Source organism: Haplochromis burtoni, unplaced genomic scaffold (assembly GCF_018398535.1).
Source record: "Haplochromis burtoni strain Fernald_Lab_line unplaced genomic scaffold, NCSU_Asbu1 Contig_158, whole genome shotgun sequence".
NCBI classification, from domain to species: domain Eukaryota; kingdom Metazoa; phylum Chordata; class Actinopteri; order Cichliformes; family Cichlidae; genus Haplochromis; species Haplochromis burtoni.
The window spans coordinates 845451-865820 of record NW_024582519.1 but is presented as its reverse complement, the minus strand read 5'-3'; the positions used below and the strand labels follow the sequence as shown (position 1 = coordinate 865820).

General features: G+C 40.2%; 1 protein-coding gene across 1 annotated transcript; it reads left to right on the top strand.

Annotated features, from left to right (window-relative positions):
- Window positions 1-641: 641 nt before the first annotated feature.
- rnf150a (ring finger protein 150a) lies at window positions 642-20099 on the top strand. The gene is made up of 7 exons (XM_005932333.3): window positions 642-1550; window positions 9461-9711; window positions 11609-11680; window positions 11805-11887; window positions 11995-12091; window positions 12201-12411; window positions 16227-20099. Exons 1-7 carry the CDS (start codon window positions 1097-1099, stop codon window positions 16358-16360), a joined length of 1302 nt encoding a protein of 433 aa, XP_005932395.1. The 5' UTR covers window positions 642-1096; the 3' UTR covers window positions 16361-20099.
- Window positions 20100-20370: the final 271 nt, after the last annotated feature.

Genomic DNA, 20370 nt, shown 5'->3' with positions numbered 1-20370 from the left:
TCCTGGGATTTTCTTTCTCAAATTTACATCATAATCCAAAAATAAATGTAATTTATTACTGTAATTACTCTAATTAATTACGTGTTACTCTAACCCTGTTACCAGGTCATTTTAAATAAAACATTCATAAGTGTTTTTCTTAGCTCACAAAGATTTGATCTATTCCATTTGTAATAGTTTGAATTATCTGTTTGAGCAAGGATTGGAAAATAAATATTACAAAGTTGGGCAATAATTAATTAAATTAACATAACATAACTCCATAAGGCACTTCATACTGTAAGTTAAAAGATCCTACAATAATACAGAGAACCCCCAACAAGCAAGCATTTGGTGACAGTGGGAAGAGAAAACTCCCTTTTAACAGGAAGAAAGCTTAGGCAGAACGAGGCTCGGGGATCTGTTTGGGTGTGAGGTGAGAGAAAATGGACAAAAGACAGGCTGTGAAAAAGAGCCCACAGTGCAATGTTAGATATTTAAGATCTACTTTTTTATTAGGTTCCCAAGCGTTGGTAAATGGGCTGTCTCAAGCATAGCACAAATAAAGCATTACAAAAATCTACACATTTTTTGATGGATTTTATTTTTGTTGTTTTTCTTAAATATATAAAAGAAAATATAACCTAGAAGCTCGATTGTTTTTATTTATTTATGTATTTATTTATGCTGCTATCTTTAAAGCCTAAATTGCTCTCCAATGGAAGGATGACCCTATAATATCCCGCAGTGATTTCTAACAGTTGTAGCTTCATCACATGACGTCGTGGTCGGTCAGCGGCATCTTGTCCACGCCCAGGGCACGTGCTGATGAGCAGCGAGCCAGTCCTGGGCAAGGAAGGAAAACAGCTGACGGGGAACAACAACACAGAGTCGCCTTCTCCTGCAGGTGGTGGTGTACCGTGGACAAACTCTTTTCACACTTGGCCTGTTCGGGCTGCCGCTTGGCATCCTGGTCGTTATGTGGGTCTGATACATTTCTGAAGCATCTAAAAGAGGGTTTGATGCGAGCTCTGCGTTGAGGAGGAGGAGGTGGAGGAGGACACACGGAGCTCGCCATCCATCCTCCCTCCCAAAAAAGAGCAGCAGCCGCCGCACAATGGCACCGTCCCTCATCCGAGCTTGCCGCAGTCTGGCTCTCTCGACGTGGCTGGTGTCGTTTTGCTTCGTCCACTTGCTGTGCCTGGACTTCACGGTTGCAGAGAAGGAGGAGTGGTACACAGCTTTCGTTAACATCACCTACCTGGACCCCGTCACGTCGCAGGTGAGGACGGAGAAAACCGAGTGCGGTCGGTATGGCGAGCACTCCCCTAAGAAAGAAGCTAGAGGTCTGGTCCTGGTGCCGGCCCTCCTGCAGGACAGACAGGGGTGCGAGCCAAACATCAGGTTCCCTCCTGCCCCTCCAAACACCCCTTGGGTGGCGTTGGTAGCTGCGGGGAATTGCACTTACCGGGAGAAAATCCGTAATGTCGCAAACCACAACGCCTCTGCAGTTGTCATATACAACGTGGGCTCCACTAGCGCCAATGACACCATAACAATGTCCCACTCAGGTAAGAGACAGCATGCCAACTCTTTTCCCTAACACTGTCCCAGACTCCTTCAGGCAGAACAGATAATCTACTACAAAATAGTCCCGGCTGTGTTACTGAGCCCTGAAAGCCCACATGCAACTAATCTTCAGCTTATTAAGTCTCCATCCAAGATCAGTGGCTTTCATCCCTGCAGTGAAGCCTGCGAGCTCTTCTGCTTCACTGCAATCACATCAAGCCTAATGTGTTATCAGTGTGTTACACCCGAGGAGCTCCTCGATCAGATATGGCCATATATTTGCCAGATGTGTTATTAGTGGAATAGTATTAGGTTGGGATAAATATATATCCTGTATGTTTTATTCCTGAGCTATACTTGTTTATTACTCCACAGAAGCATACATAAATGAGGGTGGGTTTCAAACTGTGTGGCATAGAGTCTGCTGGTTTTTTTTATTGTCAACTGCTGATTAAAACATGGTGGGAAGTGTAGGGGAAACTTTTCCAGCTTCCAAAGTGCCGCATGCCACAAAGAGCTTGAGAACAATGGTCACAGATTGTCCATTTGAACTTCTGCTTCTTCTCGTTGTTTGACACTTTATTCCTCAGATAAATCTTGTTTGGTTACCTCAAAGCATGCTACAAATTCTAGCTAAGAAATAAAACACAATAATCAGCTTCCAGTGCAGATGATGATGGAGTAAAGCTATAAAAACAGTATTTTAAATAAGGTTAATGTCCTTACATATGCTGAAAGTTATTCCCCACATTTTTTGTAAATAAATAAGAAATACTGTGGAAAAGAAAAAATAAGCCCATCTGTGTAAAGGATGACTTTGAGTGGGCTTCACCTGCTGTTCTGAAGAAGCACTAGTTATGCTTTGGAAGTAAAAACAAAATGCATTGATTTGTAAATGTCAAACCCCTCGCTTATCCACATTTTTAGAACACAAAAAACACAAAAATTGAGAAAATTTATAGTTTTAAGAAAAAAAAACAGTGTGTGTGTGCAGTATCTCTTTTTTTAATAGCAGTCCGTAAACATCTGGGATCTGAGGAGGCGAGCTGCTGGACGTTTGGGCCATGAATGTTGTCCCATTCTTGTCTGTTATAGGATTCTAACAGTTCAACAGTCCCAGGTCTGCTTTGTTATATTTTATTTTCTTCTTTTGTACTTTTCAGCACTCATGGTGCTTTTAGAGATGTGCTTCATACTGATGCAGCCCCATACTATCTATCAGAGATGCTTTTGAGCTGAACGCTGATGACAATCCAGATGGTCCCTCTTCTCTTTAGTCCAGAGGATGGGGCATTCATGTTTTCCTAGAATAATTTCAAATTTTAATTCATCTGACCACAGAACAGTTTTTTCACTTGGCCTCAGTTCATTTTTAATGATCTTTGGTCCACAGAAGACGGCGGTGTTCCTGGATCATGTTCACGCATGGCTTCTTTCTATGACAGAGGTTGTTTAACTTGTGTTTGCAGATGGCACAGTGAACGATGTGCACAGGTAATAATGATTATTCCTGGAAGGGTTTCTGAGCCCATAATGATTTCTAGAGTAGAATCATGCCTGTTTGTGATGCCTTGCCGCCCGAGGACCCAAAGATCACGCGCATCCATTGATTTTGAGTTTGAGAATAATTTGAGGATCTTATGTCCTGTATATTCAAAAAGTCTTCAAGTTATTCATGAAATAAAAGGTTTTAAAATTTTACATTATTTTTAAGTTCTGTTCTGGTTGAAACATGGTTTTGTTAGATTTTCAAATCATTGCATTCTTTATATTTACATTTTACACAGCATCCCAGCTATGTTGGTTTGGGTTTGTTTTTACCCTCACAGAAGAAGAAGATGAGTACAACTTTCTTTATTATACGTGTATAAACCGAGTTTTAAGTTAGCCATGGCTATTCAATGTTGAAACCGGTCAAACCAGTTTGTTATTGAATGGAGAGTCCCCACGTTGTAAGGTATTTGCATTTAATCAAATAAGACAAGAGCCTCTAGACTCTCAGAAAGTGTAAGACAAGGATAGTCTGACAATCGCTCCTCAGTGTGACACTTTTGACTGGTAACGCAGTCAGTACATGCAAAGCAAGCACTTAAAGACTAAAGCAAGTAAATGCAAAATGATCAAATAACACACCCATCACATTTTGATGACATAATCCGTCTAAAAATCTCGTGAAAACAACACTTTGTGTTCTTAGAGTCAGGTCTTTCCTCGTTGTTTTGCCAGAAGCGCCGTGTTGATTAATGGTAATTGGACAAACAGGGTTGTTTAAATAGCACCCCATGCAGAATAATTTACATGCTAACAGCTTTGTAGAACAATTGTAGTGTTTGTTTTTTGTTTATATTTTTAATCTACCCCTCAAAGTCACATTGAAAGAGAATCATAGATCTTTAGTTTTACCCACAATCCCTAAAAATCAGTAATGTAAGTCAAAGGGAAAATTCCTGCTATTCCTCTCACATTGCAGTTCTTAAATCTTTGGCTGTTGCAGACGACAACACGGTGCCTGAAGGCTGTTTGACAAAAGGATCTGTACAGAAACAGATGTTCAAACTAAAAATGCAAATCGTAGTCACAAACACTGATCAGTCCACACAGAAAGGAGATGTACAAAAACTGCTTGTAGGCCATGTTGGTGTAAGTTTCACGAGACTTGTATGTCTCATCCCGTGACTTACTCATGTCATTTTATTTTTAAGTTTTGTAAATGAACCTACAAATCACTGATAATGAACATTTAAAACAGCAGAGGACAGGAAATTTATCTGTGAGTGTTTTGTTTCCTTTTGTCACACATGTTGTGTGACTCATACTATGTCGTACCAGGTATGATGTAGGACCCTGGGCTGGATGGACTAGAGGAGCATAGAGATAAAGCTGTGTGAATTAATATTATATCTATATTAATATGTAATTTCAAAACTGCTGCTGGTGCCACAAGACTGTTATTAACTCTCAGATCTCTTTCATCTCCTTAAAAAATGTTTTTCCTTTTTTATTTCCGTACTTTTTTTTCCTTTTTTACTGCTTTGGTTCACTCCAACCACCACCATCAGTCTCCTACCAAACAGTGGGATCCAGAACTCATTGGATACCAACATTGGACTACTGATGCTTCATAGATGTGACTTTTTTTCCCACAGCAAAGTTTTAAGGTTTTACTTTTTTTCAGTCAGCCTGTGTGTTGATGGTATATGACCATTAAACATCCTCTGCTCCTCCTCTGTTTCTCACAAAGACTCCAGTGTGCAGACCTGGTTTACCTGGAGCATCAGATAAAAGGCACCAATCTATTTTTAACTCTTGCCCTGCTTCCAACCATGACATAAATATAAACTAAGGCTTCTTTAAGAGAAAAGAAAAGGCAACAAGGAGAGGTACAGCGATAAAGCTGGTAGAGAGGAAGGAAGGTAATGGAGAGGGCTGTGGCAAAGACACAGGTCCTAATATGTAGAATGGATAATGAAGCTGCTGCCAGAGAAAGAAGGGCAGACCAGAGCCAACACAGCTGGGCTGTAAAATCCACAGCTGCTAGAGGCAGAAACTCGGCATGGCATTATCCAGTTTAAGTCTTTCTTCTCAAGCCTGATTTGTCTAAATGCTTTGTTCAACTTTAAAGAGATAATTTAGGTTTCTGAATAACCCATGTAGAAATTAACTTATTCATTATGTAAACGAGGATTTTTCACTTCTGGAAAATTATTACTGTTGTTTCCAACCATTCAGATCATGGCACATATGAAAAAAAACAAAAAAAACTAACTAGTCGTTCCGAGATGTCCAACATTCATTATCTCATAGGTTCATATGTGCAGAGTTACATAGGTTTGAGCTTCAAACTAGTCTTTTTCCAGTTATCTAGTGGGATTAAGACAGTGGGACCACATATATTATGGTTGCAAAACACAATACCCTGCTCAGTAGCCGTCATCCACAGGCAGAATGTGAGTTTTGATAGCTGATTCAGATTCAGTCTTCACAGTCTGTGCTCTCATGTCAGATCTTGCCATCACTGCTCTGGCAGCTTAGCTGCTGAAACACTCCCAAGCTGGCAAATGTGTTGCGTTACTATGACAGAGGGCTACCATATGCTGTCACATCAAAATGACATAATTTTGTCATTTTACTCTTTTTGTCTCTGTGTGTGTTTGAAAATGTGGCTTAAATATGTTTAATGGAACTGCTGTTTTCTGTCAAAGCCACAGCATCTGCTTTGTGTCACAGCTAGTTTTCCTTCAGTCCACTGCTGTTAATAAAGATGTAAATCTATAGTAATCAGTGCCTCAGCGATGTCTACAGGAGGCCTAGATCCTTTTAAAGACATTAACCACACAGCCCGGACAGGCTGGTGCCAACTAAATTAACCCCATTCAGTATTAATCCACTCTTTGCTTCCACATTTTGGCCAAGTGGGTCTGAAAGACACAGATCTTTCACTAGTTCAGCCTCAGTCTCCGACATTGCCCTCCTGTTTTTAGAAGCAGCTATTTTTATCTGCTCTCACTGCGTCACTGTGAGCAGAAGAAGGAGATAAGTGTCGAGGCTTAGGGAAACCTTACTTGCCCTGTTATGCCTTTCCTCGTTTCTGTTAGCTATTAAGATTATGCTGCCCGTACACGGTTGTTTAAAGGTCTACAGATTTGGGCAGTTTTATGTTTCAAGTTGTTTACCGTTTAACAAGACGTGGCGCAGTTTTATCTTGTGTTTGCAAAGGCAAATGTTATATCACAGTGACTTTTCCCCTCTACCATATGGTCATGCTTAATAAAACCATAAATCCGCAGGCCGGGAGCGTGTGTCTCTAAGGTTACAGATTGAAAAATAGGCGTAAAAACAGGAAGCATTATGTATGTTATCAGGTAGAGAGAATTACCTTACATTATTGGGGAAGTAAAGCTTAGTTCAAACTCCTGTTTAAAAACTTTAAAACTGTCTTCATCCTATGTGAAACTTTTATGAGCGTGAGAAGACTGATAGGGAGAGACTGAGATAAAGAAGTGTGACAGCAAGTGGCCTTTACAGTCTGAACATAACCTTGTGTGCAGCCGGATATTACCATCTGTTTTCAGTCCAAATAAAAGCTTTTGTTTTCTCTCTCATTTTTTTAAAGTATTGTGTGCTTTAGAAACTCCAGCACGAATAAGCTCATTATGAGAAAGCTGCTATCTAATGTTTGTGTTTGTGCTAATATTGAAAACACTGCCAGTTGGATGATGAATATAATGCCCAGTTCTTTCAATGCACTTTAAATCCTGATAAATTAAAAAAAAAAAAAACCTTTTCCTGTATTTTTGCTTTTATAAACTTCTTGGCTTGAAACTCACTTTGCTGATCCTGACATAAATCACTAAAACTGTGGCTTTTTAATCCTTTGTCGTGTAAAATATAGAAGCTGTTGACTGGGAGTTATTATTATTACTCTCATGCTATCTTTGTGATGGATTCATAGCATTTGTGATATTTAAACAGTACTCTGTGTATTTGAGATGCTTGTTGGGATGGCAGTGTGAATAAAGCCACTCTCTCTAGTGACAGATACAAGGTGTGACCCACCATGGGGAGCGTGTCCCTAGAAACTGAGTTCTACAGTCATTTTGTCCGATGTGTCATTTCCTCATCACACAGGGCAGGTTAATGCTGGATTTTCAGAACAGATACAAATGTCCCCATTTCAGACTCTATAAAAGATTGCTTTTAAGTCTGGAATTAACTAAATATTTTTTATGTAGTATTTAATATTGATCATTCAGAAGGCCGGGCGGCAGGGTCTTGCATGTGCTTCCTGTGCCTGTGTGGGTTCTCTGTGGGTACTCCGGCTTCCTCCTGCAATCCAAACACATGTGCAGGTTTGTTTTAAGTGGCTGTTCTAAAGTGGCCCAATGTCACAAAATTCAACGTAACATGATTCAGATGAGAAAATTGTGACTTAAAGTAGTAATTAAAAGCATAAATGGTTCATTACAACAATTTTAAAATGTAATGTAATTCCCTGTACAGCTCAGTACAAGTACTTAAGAATGATGAATGATGTAGCAATGTTACGGCATATGAGTTTCCAGTTTATAAATATGTTCCATGCCTTCAAAATTATAAATGGACTGGTACTTATGTAGGACCTTTATACTCAGGGTGGTTACCTAAACCTCTTCCCACTACAAGCTCATCCACCAATCATGCGCACATTCATACAGCAATTTTGATCTATGCCTTTTTACTAACACGCACACACTCAAACTCTGTTGTTCAGTATCTTGGTCGTGGATCATGTGAACAGGAGGAGCCGCTCGACCACTGCTGAGCAGCCACCCCGCTAATTACTCTAATTGTAGTTGCGTTAAGAGGCTTATACAAAGCACAATGTCATCTGATACTAAAACCCATAAAAATCAGACAATGTAAATATATCCTTTCTCCCTGGGAGTTTTTCACAAATCACTGCATCACTGCATTCTCGTATATAAAAATCGTGTAAGTGTTTTACAAGAATAGCAAGTTGTTTAAAGACAGAAGAAAACTGTAGAAAAAAAAGCAGCTCAAAGTACAATTTAAAGTCTCTCCCTTAATGAGAGATGCTCAGAGCGTCTGTATTACATAATCCTTCATTGTGCACAACAAGCAAATCAACAGATGGTTGCTGGCAGGAAGCCTCCGACACCGAGAGTGAGGCTTTAGTTCATCTGTCCTGTCTAAGCTCCCAGCAGCCTGCTCAAGATTCCTCTTTACTGTAGCACACACCAGTCTGAGTCGGCAGAGCTTTAGCACCTCCTCTGCTCTGAAACACCGTTTTTAAATGCTCGGGTTGTGGTTGGATGTGTGGCAATTTGCTCTGTAAAATATAAAGTAGTGCTGTATGCAAATATCTGCTTTTGTTTTTCCTTTTTATTGGATTTATCAGTGCATACTGTTTTGCTTAACTCCAGTTTTTTCGTATAAAAGGAAATATTTGTTGTTTGCCCTGTGAATAGCCATCACTACCTCCACCAAGGAGGTTACATTTTGGTGGTGTTTGCGTGCGTGTGTCATCACTCTCATGATAGCTCGAACAGCTTTGAATGAATTCTAAAAAAAGCTTTGTAGGGGTGTAGAGTGAGGTCATGTTAACAATCCATTATATCTGGCTTCCATCCACCGAGGTCACCTTAATGATTTAACTAGAAACTATGATTCTTAAAAGTGTGTATAAAGTGTGTATTTTCAACATATAAAAAGTTACATATATGTCAGTATCTTTCGTAAATATAATAAATCATTCTAAATATCACGTTTTTTTTTTATTATGACCTTGTTATGTGCATTAGGTTATAAGAGTTTAAATAATAACAAAAGTATGCTTTTTGCAAACAAAATAAAATTGTGATCAAAAAACCTTTTCGCTTGATGATTTATTGTTTAGATATTTAAATTAATTTTACTAAGCAATGAAATAAGTGCTACACAAGCGCTGTATTTAAATATATACAAATAGCAAAAAATAATAAAAAAAATAATTGTACTCAAAACAAAGTCAAGTATATTAAAATGGATTTCAACCAGATAAATAATAAAATCCTATAATTTCAAACTTCCTAAAGTTTGTTTAAAAAAAAAAGAACAAAGAAAACAAAAACAAAACAAAAGAAAATTTTTCAGTTCAGTTTTATTTATATAGAGCGAATTCCCAACAACAGTTGCCTCAAGCTGCTTTATATCGTAAGGTAAAGAGCCTACAATAGTACAAAGAAAACAGAGAAAACCCAGACAGTCATTTGACCCCCTATGAGCAAGTATTTTTGTGTTAGAAAATAATAAATCAATATTTTAAAAGTAAACATTTTGCACAAGATAAAGAGTTATTTTATTTCCTCACTTGCAGCACTGATTCATCTCCTGAATGTCTCAATTTGTACTTCCTGTGTTGCGTGTTGTGTAGACACAGGCGATGTTGTGGCCATCATGATCCCGGAGCGTAAAGGCCGTGAAATCGTGGCCTTGCTCGAGCAGCGCATCATGATCATGTTGCAGATCACTATAGGAACCCGCAACCTGCAGAAGTACGTGAGCAGAACGTCCGTGGTGTTTGTGTCCATCTCCTTCATCGTCCTCATGATCATCTCCCTCGCCTGGCTCGTCTTCTACTACATCCAGAGGTTCCGCTACGCTAACGCACGAGATCGCAACCAGGTATGTCTGTGTGCAGCCGATGTGTTTCTGACGGGGATAGTGTTGCAGCCGTGTGGTGGATTTTCCCATATGGCCCTGCTCCAGTGTGCACGTAAGGAAAGATCCAAAATTAGCCTGACACCTGGCTGAACACGAGCATGGCAGCCCAGTGAACCATCAAACTGTGCAAATACCTTTCTTGTTGGGTTTTTTGCCATCTCTTTATGAATGGGCTGCTCTGACATTGTAGTGACGTCTGTAATGACGATCCATCACCACGGCTGTTATGATAGGGGCCGTGGCTGTGACAACTATTGTTTGTGTTTTCAATTTGAATTATACTGATTAATGTTGCAAAAAGGGTACAGCTGCAATAATGAACAAATCTGCTTTCAATTCATAATGTGAGACAGACGTGGAGCAGTTCAAGCACGACTGTCTGTTATTATAATACAACTCCATGAATCGAGTTTTTGTTTTAATCCAGATTGTGGAAATGGGGTCATTAACAGATGGATGAGTTTATCTATGTGTCGTGTATCTATATCTACACTTTAACTAATGACTCCTTTATTCACACATCTGTCGTTTTTATTGCTGAGACTTTTGAAAACGTTTCAAATTCAGTCTGATGTTTACTTGGTGAGATCTTCTGGTTGCTTTTGAGATCTTTAGTCTAGCCTCTTTTGCAGTAACATAATTAGTTGAAACATTTTCTGAATCTGTTTTATTGTTATACAAACGCAGACAACCAATCAAGTCAAGTAACAACAAGTGTTTTTCACATGGTCACCTGCCGCTTTATTGGGTACACCTTGCTCGTACAGGTTTGGACACCCTGTTGCCTTCAAAAACGGGTCCAAACTCTTCCTTTAACAAGGTGCTGTGATTTTGTTCCATGTTGACGAGATAGCATCACATAGTACGAGGAACAGCACGGTTGATCTTAGTTGATTTCATCAAGAAAGATGAAACTTTATCAGCTTTTTGTCATTGCAAGCCAATATACTCTATTAACCAAGGCTACTTTGTTTTAAAAGAGAATTTAAATTCCTGAATTGTTCATTCATATATATATATATATATATAAACACCCAGCACGCCGCTGCGGGCGGTTTATCCTTCAAGCTCGGGTCCTCTACCAGAGGCCTGGGAGCTTGAGGGTCCTGCGCAGTATCTTAGCTGTTCCCAGGACTGCGCTCTTCTGGACAGAGATCTCCCATGTTATTCCCGGGATCTGCTGGAGCCACTCGCCTAGCTTGGGAGTCACCGCACCTAGTGCTCCGATTACCACAGGGACCACCGTTACCTTCACCCTCCACATCCTCTCGAGCTCTTCTCTGAGCCCTTGGTATTTCTCCAGCTTCTCGTGTTCCTTCTTCCTGATGTTGCTGTCATTTGGAACCGCTACATCGATCACTACGGCCGTCTTCTTCTGTTTGTCTACCACCACTATGTCCGGTTGGTTAGCCACCACCATTTTGTCCGTCTGTATCTGGAAGTCCCACAGGATCTTAGCTCGGTCATTCTCCACCACCCTTGGGGGCATCTCCCATTTTGACCTCGGGACTTCCAGGTTATACTCGGCACAGATGTTCCTGTACACTATGCCGGCCACTTGGTTATGGCGTTCCATGTATGCCTTGCCTGCTAGCATCTTGCACCCTGCTGTTATGTGCTGGATTGTCTCTGGGGCATCTTTACACAGCCTGCACCTGGGGTCTTGCCTGGTGTGATAGACCCCAGCCTCTATGGATCTTGTACTCAGAGCTTGTTCTTGTGCTGCCATGATTAGTGCCTCTGTGCTGTCTTTCAGTCCAGCTTTGTCCAGCCACTGGTAGGATTTCTGGATATGTATATATGTTTAAATGTTGTTAATAAAGTAATTTTTTTTTGTATCTCTGTCTTTTTCATACAGAGGCGTTTGGGAGATGCTGCCAAAAAAGCCATGAGTAAACTTCAGCTACGCACTATCAAAAGAGGAGACAAGGTAACTCAAGTCTAAAAGTACACATACGGCCACAAAAGTCTTCTTATTTATGTTTGAATTACATGACATGAATTTGATCATTTTTAAAGAATTTATTGGCCTCTTATTTTCTGTCTTGTTTAAGGAAACAGAGTCGGACTTTGACAACTGTGCAGTTTGTATTGAAGGTTATAAGCCTAATGATGTTGTAAGGATATTACCATGCAGGTAACTTTTATTTATACCTTACATATATATATATATATATTTTCTATGGGGTAAAAAATCACATGCACTGTAATATGTTTTTTTGCACTGCTGTCTTGTTTGGTCAGACATTTCTTCCATAAGCACTGTGTAGACCCGTGGCTCCAAGACCACCGAACGTGTCCCATGTGCAAAATGAACATCCTCAAAGCCCTGGGAATCCCAGTGGGTTGTTTTGCTTTATCACACAGATAAAGTGATAATGTAACTAATCAAACCTTACATAAAGCTTTGACAGTGATAAAGACATTAGGATGCCTCTGATATGTTCCAGTTTAGCGCGGACTGCTCGGATGAGGTTCCTCCAGACTACGAGATGTCTGTCGGAGGTCCGCCTACCAACCCCATTAGTGGAGCGAGCGAAATCACAGTTAACGAGAGCTCGGTAGTGTTGGATCCAGCAGAAAGAGGAATAGACCTGCCGGCACTCCATCCTGAGACAGAGTCAGCGCTTCAGGCGGGGGAGAGCCGTATCTTTGCCAGCAGTGCGTACAGACATTTTTTACTTATAGCAGCCTGTGACAGTGGTGGACAGTACAAACCTGATTCTGAAAAAGTTGGGATTCTGTGTAAAATGTAAATAAAAACAATGCAAAGATTTCCATAAACTCATATTTTAAGAAAAATATTAGCTCATTTTGAATTTGATGGCAGCAACACGTGAAAAAAGTTGGGATGGAGGCAACAAAGTGCTGGAAAAGTAAGCGGTGATAAAAAGAAACAGCTGTAGGAAAAATTAATTAGGTTATTTGGCAACAGGTCAGTTACACAATTGAGTATAAAAAGAGCATCTTAGAGAGGCTTAGGGTTTTTTTGTGTATGTAATATACGAAAGTACTGATATCTGAGTACTTCCTCCAGGCACATATATTACGCTGAGGAGTTGGGGAAATCCAGTGCTAATTCACACTTACTTTAACACAATTAAGAAAATCTGTTTTCCAACAGCCTGCCCTTTGTGACGTTTAATGCATCCATGTTTGATTGTTTTCAAATTAAATATACATGAGGTCAGTCCTCCTGTTTAAAATAAAAACAAGAGGAAAAACTCAAGAAAGTCACTAACTAACCTACCTAAAATCTTCGTTCATTGCATTTCTGTAACTTATATAATCGCCTAAGGGCTGTGGTGTTGCCTAATAGCTGCAAGCTATTAGCACTTTGCAGCGTGTGTTTATGGGTGTGAGTTCATGCAGAAGCTCTTATGTGTTTTTCCGAACATGATCTCTGAAGCCAAACTATTTTACATTTTACCAAAACAGGGAGTGGGGAGTTTAAGTGTTTTTTTGTAGCAGCATGTTTTTTTAAGCAGTTGTTAAATTGACAAAAAAAAACAAAGAATGCGTTTTGTTACTCTTTCTTTATATGATAATAAATCCAATAGTGTTTCACAATTTTTCCTACTTGCAAAGCATAGTATCGTAAACCTGCTGATTTAAGTTTATGAATAATGCTTACGTTTACTTGCACATAACAAGTTAATTGAGAGGTAGTATATCAGTTTGCCAGAGGCACAGATCGTAGTCGAGTGCGATGAGAATGTAAATCGGACCGAATAAATCGTATGTTGCAGCTCGTGCACCAGTGCGCAAACAGATGATGGCACTGACAGGGAGTCAGCACGGGATAAACAAGCTGATCTGCCAGGATTTCTGCTGTAGTGGCTTGGCAGTGATGAAGTGCCAGTCATGTTGCTCTTTACCCTGAGTAATTAGCAGGACTAGTAATGTAGCTATCACTCTTTCTAGTCAGCCATTTAGTGCAGGTACAAAGACCCTGATTTCTGGACTTCTGTCTTAATGCATTGCTCACGTGCTTATATGAAGACTGAAAACATTGTTAGTTGTTGAACAAACCTGTTTCTGTTTAACATGAAACAAGAGCTTGAGCAAAAGTAATCTGCTTTTTCACATTTGTGTATCTGACATGGATGCCATTCAACCATCACATAAGCACTGAAGCATACTTTGGAACACTCTGTACATGTCCACGATTTCATTATACATGTACAATGACAATGAAGGGCTATTCTATTCTTTTAAAATTCCAGCTTCGTTTTCTGCTTCGAAACCCTCTCCACAGTTCAGCAGGAGAGAAGGGAAAAAAAAATTTGAGAGCATCATTTGTCTGTATGACAGCACCAGTTGTTTTCTGCACACTTGCATGCAGTTTTTTCAAGGTTGGTGGTAGGAAGGTTGCTCAGTCCTCATTGGTAACATCACACACATCTATGGGTTACACCAACTGTTCATTAATGCAGTTAATTATTAGTATATTATAAGTTATTAGTGCACTTATGCATAGACATGGTCAAAACAGCCTACTGTACTAAGCATCAGAATGGGGGAGAAAGGGGATTTAAGTGACTTTGAATGTGGAATCATTATATAGTTGATGGCATGAGATGGGCTAATATTTCAGTAACTGATGACCTGCTGATGATTTTCCCACACAAAAATGTCCAGGGTTTACAGAGGATGGGCCTGAAAAGAGAAAATATCCAGTGCGTGCCAGTTCTCAATGCCTTGCTGACAGAAAGCAAACAGTAATAACTCAAATAACCACTCATTACAAGTGAGGTGTGCAGAAGAGCACATAGACTACAGCAGTAGCAGAAGACCATCTGGGTGCTAAACCAGTGAGCTAAATAGTTGTAAACTGAAATATCTAGTGAGTGGTACTTCTCTGGGTGAAAACATCATGGGAGAATGTCCATACTCCTTTGAGTTGGTAGGAAGGCAAAAGAAACTCCAATAACCACTTGTTACAGCCAAGCTATGCAGAAGACTTGTTAGAGCCAAGGTATGCAGCTGAGCCACATATCACACCCCATCACATGCCCCTATCACCTTCTCTTGTCAGTACAAACCGTACGGACTGAAGAAGGCCATTTTCCCCTTGGACTCTGCAGACAAGGGAATCTCTCAGTAGCACTTGGTTAAATCCAGCATTGTGAAAAAGTGAGCAGTGCCTCTCCAGTCCAGGGACCTTATCAGCGCGGGGCATTGGGTAGGCATCTGACTAAGACACCTTGCCTTGTGGTAGTCAACACAGAACCGTATAGAGCCATCTTTCTTCAACACAAGAACTATGGGGCTACAGCAGGCGCTGTGTGAGTCTTCTATCACTTCTATTTTCAGCATTTCAGCCAATTCTTTCTAAACAATTTGTCTCTTATGCTCAGGTAACCTGTAGGGCTGTGAATGCACTGTCATGCCATGGTGCGTTTCAAAATTCAAAATGCTCTCTGGGCCTGTGTGAGATGGCCATCAGAAATGGTGGAATTTTGCACCTCCGGGCCCAATTCATCTCTTTCCGTAGCCAGACTCACCAGAGAAGCGGTTTCAGCTTCTTTCCATGCATTGAGGTTGAGGTTGAGGTGATATATCTGTGTGGTTCCTCCCCTGTCTGACCATACCACTTCACGTAGGACCCCCACCCTCCGAGTTACCACAAAGGGTCCTTGCCACCTGGCGAGTAACTTTGGGCTGGAAGAAGGTTCTGTGTTAACTACCACATACTCTGCCATGGGGTTGTAACTCCTCCCCACAGTCACCATCGGACGTTGATAAAGGTCATGAACGCATCCTCACACACTGCCCCAACAGGTTATTAAAACCTGGCCAATCTGTCTCCAGAATTAAAGATGCGTCAGGCGTGAACTAACCGCAGCCTTCACACTATGCATTTTGCCCTTGTATTTAATTTGGAACGGCATTATGGGATATTTGTGTATGTCCTCATGCACACACCTAACCTCCTCCCACTCTGCCTCCAGCAAAGCCCCGGACCTAAACCAGAATTTGGTGGACTATAGCCCGGCGTATAGCCCCTTGGGTTCTTGTCAAGTTGCAGAATAAAGTTGTTACTGAACAGATGGCAGCCTGATGCCAAGACAGAGCAATGTGACAACAGTGTGACAAAAATGAAGGAGTAATCTAAAACTTGCATTTCCCGCTGGCTTCTAAACAGCTGACACAATTAATGAACTAGCTGCAGCTTAAGAGCCACAGATTTTACTCTCCTTTGGAAAAGTGCGAGTAAAAGTAAGCCTTACATGTAACAGATGCCCAAAGCGCCACTCTAAATGGTAATGTTTCTCATGAATTGCAACTTTTCTATATTCATTCAAAGGTGCCTTGTTAGTGTGTTCACAACATGTTTCTGCTGGCTCTAAAAAAAAAGGTTGAAAAATCAGTTACCACATGTTTTAGTGGCGATGACATTAGCCAAAAGTATTAAAGACACAGCTGCCTGTGACGTGTCAGTTAATGTATCAACTTGCTCTCTTGCCCTTTAGGTGAGCACCAGCCTCCACTCAGCAGTGATTCAGACACTTCAATCATCGTGGGCATTGAGGTAGGCATGTCGGAATTAGACCTATCCACTGAGCAGGAATGTGATGCCACCAAGTCCAGAGCCAATCAGAGCTGAGACAAATAGCACAAAACTCATAGGACAAGGAGGAAAAAAGCAGGACTGGGTGATCAGGGTGCTCCCCAATATTATCCAGTGATGAAGTGACCTGGCTGAAGATGAATGTAAATGAGCAATACAAGTGATAGCAGCACAAAATACCTGGTTCTTTCTTCACTTGACTAAAAAAACGGATTAATCCCTGCATCTATGGATATTTAGCTCGCTCATTTCCTGATGCCAGGATGGCTAGTCACACCCCTCACCATGTGGTGACCAACAGTTTGTACATTCAGTCTTTTCACATCCTGAAACCATCCAAACTACACATACAGTAACTCTGGAGGTGTATGAGCCCTTCACAGTTGTTTGTCCCGAGTGAGACAAACCAAACCTGCTGCCGAAGAAAAAGCAAGGCCTTCTGCACACCATTTTCCAGCTTTAATCAATAGAAAAATACGAGTGGATTCTTTGACTTCCTGGTACAAGATCACTGCCAACAAATCCAGAAGTTGTACTGATATGGCGTGCACCTGCATGGCGCATTAGGAGAGCACCTGAGTGGTTTTCTTCTGATTCTCCAACAGTTGGTGTGACTTTCCACCAGCAGTTCTTCAGCTTCAGACTTGAATGTTAGCTCTGTTGTCGTCGCATGACATTAAGAATTTGGAATATGAAGGCACACAAGCTGTAATTTCAGAATTTCTCAGTGTAATTGTTTTTGTTACTATTTTGTGGTTCTCAGTTTTTAAAACTTTGACTTTACCAACTAAATATTCCTGTCATGGAGAGACAAATGAGCAAACACAAGCTAGATGTTTCTGTCCTCACATCTGACAATCATAGCTTGTCCTAAGCAGTTTGAAGTGATGTCACTCTCTGCCCTGCTGAAACTGCTGCCTGCTGAAACTTCACAACATGTGAAGTAAGGGATCATGTTCTCACTGCTGCTAAACACAGCTGTAGCTGTAGCTATAGCAGTTGTCACTACCAATTTCTCCCACTGTGCACACTTCCCTATACAAGCCTACACAAACCAGCCAATATAAATACGTCAACAAGTCTTTGTGCCAAGCTTGTCTTTTGCATATTAGCCATTGTTATTTGTCATTAAAGTTAATTGCCTTGGCTGACAGGCTGGAACTACACTAAATCTTTTCGTGATTACCACCCTAATAAATAACATCAGGGCAATAAATTATGTCAGTTGAAAAGACTGTGTTAGATAATAAAGGAGGCAGGGCTCGGGTTCATTCAAGGAATTCTCTGCCCCAAGCATTTTTTTTCTTTGTCCTGGCATGAACAGTTACCAGCATGGAAACATTTACAGTCTTGGAGTGAGTTTACACTAAACTGGCTAGTTTTGCCAAACAGCATCGATGTACCTTTCTCACAGGGTTTTTAGCATGGATCTGCAAAAAAGTGGAAAGAAATTAACAGCATTTGGAAATGTTAAAAATAAGACAGCTAACTTACTACAGTTTGGAAGCACATGTACAAAAATGGTTCTGAATTTAATATAACTAAATATTTTCATTGAGAAGGCATGTGACAACTTATGGTAAAACATAGCTTCAGTGCTTTAGCCCATGAAAACGTACAAAAATATAGCAACTATAACAGATTCTTTTATATTATTAACAAATGTGTTGTTATAGTGAAGACCCTAAACTCTTCAGTGTTTTGAAACTTTACAATGAGTTTCAGCCACAGTCTGTATATAAAAAATGGACAAACCTCCCCATTTGTGTAAGTGAAGACAGTGCCTTAAACCTGCATTCTTTCTAATGGCCAGCAGGGGGCGAGGGAAATTCTGAATGCTTAAAAGTCTATGAGAAAATGATCCCTTGAGATTGTGCAGCATCGTTGGGTTGCCGGTCAGCTCCTCTCCGTTTCCTTTACCTCCATTTCTTACTTCCAGCTCGAGGCTCCAAAACAGGACTCAAACCAGCGGGTTACATCATAGCAGTCATGTCCATCATTTATATGCAGACTATGGTTTGAGCTCATTGTCTTACAGTTGATTTGCTCTCACTGCTCTCAGAGGATCATTTGTTTTCAGAAAATCTCTCCTCAGTCTAGACTACCTGCCCAGAGCCAAAAAAATGACACAAAAAATTATTCTATCGGGATCAGATGAAGACCAAGACTGAAGTTTATTGTGTTCTGTTTACTTGATTCTGCTGCCACCAAGTGGTCAAAATTATGAAATTATTATTATGATTATGAAATAATTATTTTCAGCATTTTATCAATATACTTGTTTTCCTTATCCCAAATTCAACACTACTCTAAAAAGACTGTTTTTGAGAAAAGAATGTAGCTAACTCAGCATGGGCTCCAGAGTGGAAGCTGACTGTTAATGCAATTACATTTATTGTTTTGTTGTTGTTGTTTTTTCATCTAGTTTTTTTTTTTGTTTTTTTTAGATTAATTGCTTTTTAAAGAAAGTTTTGTAAATGTACAAATAGCCGAATTTAAAGCTCATTTGGGTCCATTTCCTCTTACATTCCTGCAGCCATGCACACTGAAGAAGCACAAACCCACCGATATAGTCATTGGAGCCATCGGGCTCTAAATGCTGGTTCTCTCTTTAGTCCTGCAGCTGACTCTATTATTTAAGGCATATGGTCAAACTCATTCTTGCTTTGGTCAGTCAATATCTGTATGTGCAAATATCTAAGTTTCAGAAATAACTGGTGTTAGGAGGCTTATATTGTAATTCTTTATTTGATAGCTATGATCACTACACTCTAGTAAAAGTTAAAATATTCAGGTTGTGTCTGCAGTTTTTCATTTTGATATAATACCTACAGGTGTAAGCTTGACAGTTTTTAAGTTTCCTCGTTTAACTGGAAGATTTCACAAATTTCCATTTTTATAAGCACTTATATAATAAAATGAAATCAGAGTTTTAAATCATCTGACAGACTGCATTTCTTTTGTGTTGAGGACATGAAGGTTAACAAAGATCCTGATTTTCACTAGAGACATAGCAGCTGAAATCTCACCCTACTGGGATGGTTAATCCCCTCATGCTACATGAGCTCAGGCTAAAAATCAAACAGCACAATACAAAGGCATACCCAAAAGTTGTTTGTTTTACCCTCTGATATTTTAAACTCTTGGATTTTCTTTTCTATCATCATGTCTCTAAGGCTTCCATCTAATTGTTTGCTTAGTTGATACAATGACAAAGTAAAGCAAAGTGCATTTATTTACAGTGCTACATGGCTGGGCTTTGGTTGTGTTGCCAAGTTCAAAAATAAAAAATAAAAACAAGGTTTTCCACAGTTTAAGGCCTTTTTGTTACAGAGCAACTTAAACTGCGTGATGAAGGTCTCTCAGTTTTGTCTGTTTACAACATTTTACTAACAACTTTCTCTGGGGAATAAATGAACTCAAACACCGAAGACATGTCACCTTATTTCATCTAGTAAGAGTTTGTGTCCTGATGAAGAAAACAACACCAGTGTCCCTAACAGTAACTGTAACTTCAACATTGTTTAACGCACTACCTTTATTACTTATTTAAATCATTTCCAACATGTTTTCTGGAAAGAAAAAATGTAGTTGCAACAATTTTTGGGGAAAATATAAAGCTCCTCTTAAACTTTATGTGAAAGTGGTTAGTGTCAATAGAAACTAGTTAAATGGCCTGTATTTGTATAGCGCTTTACTAGTCCCTAAGGACCCCAAAGCGCTTTATACATCCAGTCATCCACACATTCACACACTGGTGATGGCAAGCTACATTCAGCTACATGCACTGACAGAGGCGAGGCTGCTGGACACTGGCGCCACCGGGCCCTCTGACCACCACCAGTAGGCAACGGGTCAAGTGTCTTGCCCAAGGACGCAACGATCGAGACTGTCGGAGCTCGAAGCGGCAACCTTCCGATTACAAGGCGAACTCCCAACTCTTGAGCCACGATCGCCCCACCCAGTTGTCCTGCCTTAAAGAGACATTTTCTTTTTTCACCACCTGCCACATTTTAAAAATCAAAATCAAACTACATTGAACAACA

Excerpts from the sequence above, each read along its gene's own strand:
- rnf150a (XM_005932333.3), top strand. The coding sequence starts at position 1,097 with ATGGCACCGTCCCTCATCCGAGCTTGCCGCAGTCTGGCTCTCTCGACG. Across the intron at positions 11,888-11,994 it reads GTAAGGATATTACCATGCAG|ACATTTCTTCCATAAGCACT; the intron begins GTAACTTTTATT and ends TTGTTTGGTCAG. Across the intron at positions 12,092-12,200 it reads TCAAAGCCCTGGGAATCCCA|TTTAGCGCGGACTGCTCGGA; the intron begins GTGGGTTGTTTT and ends GATATGTTCCAG.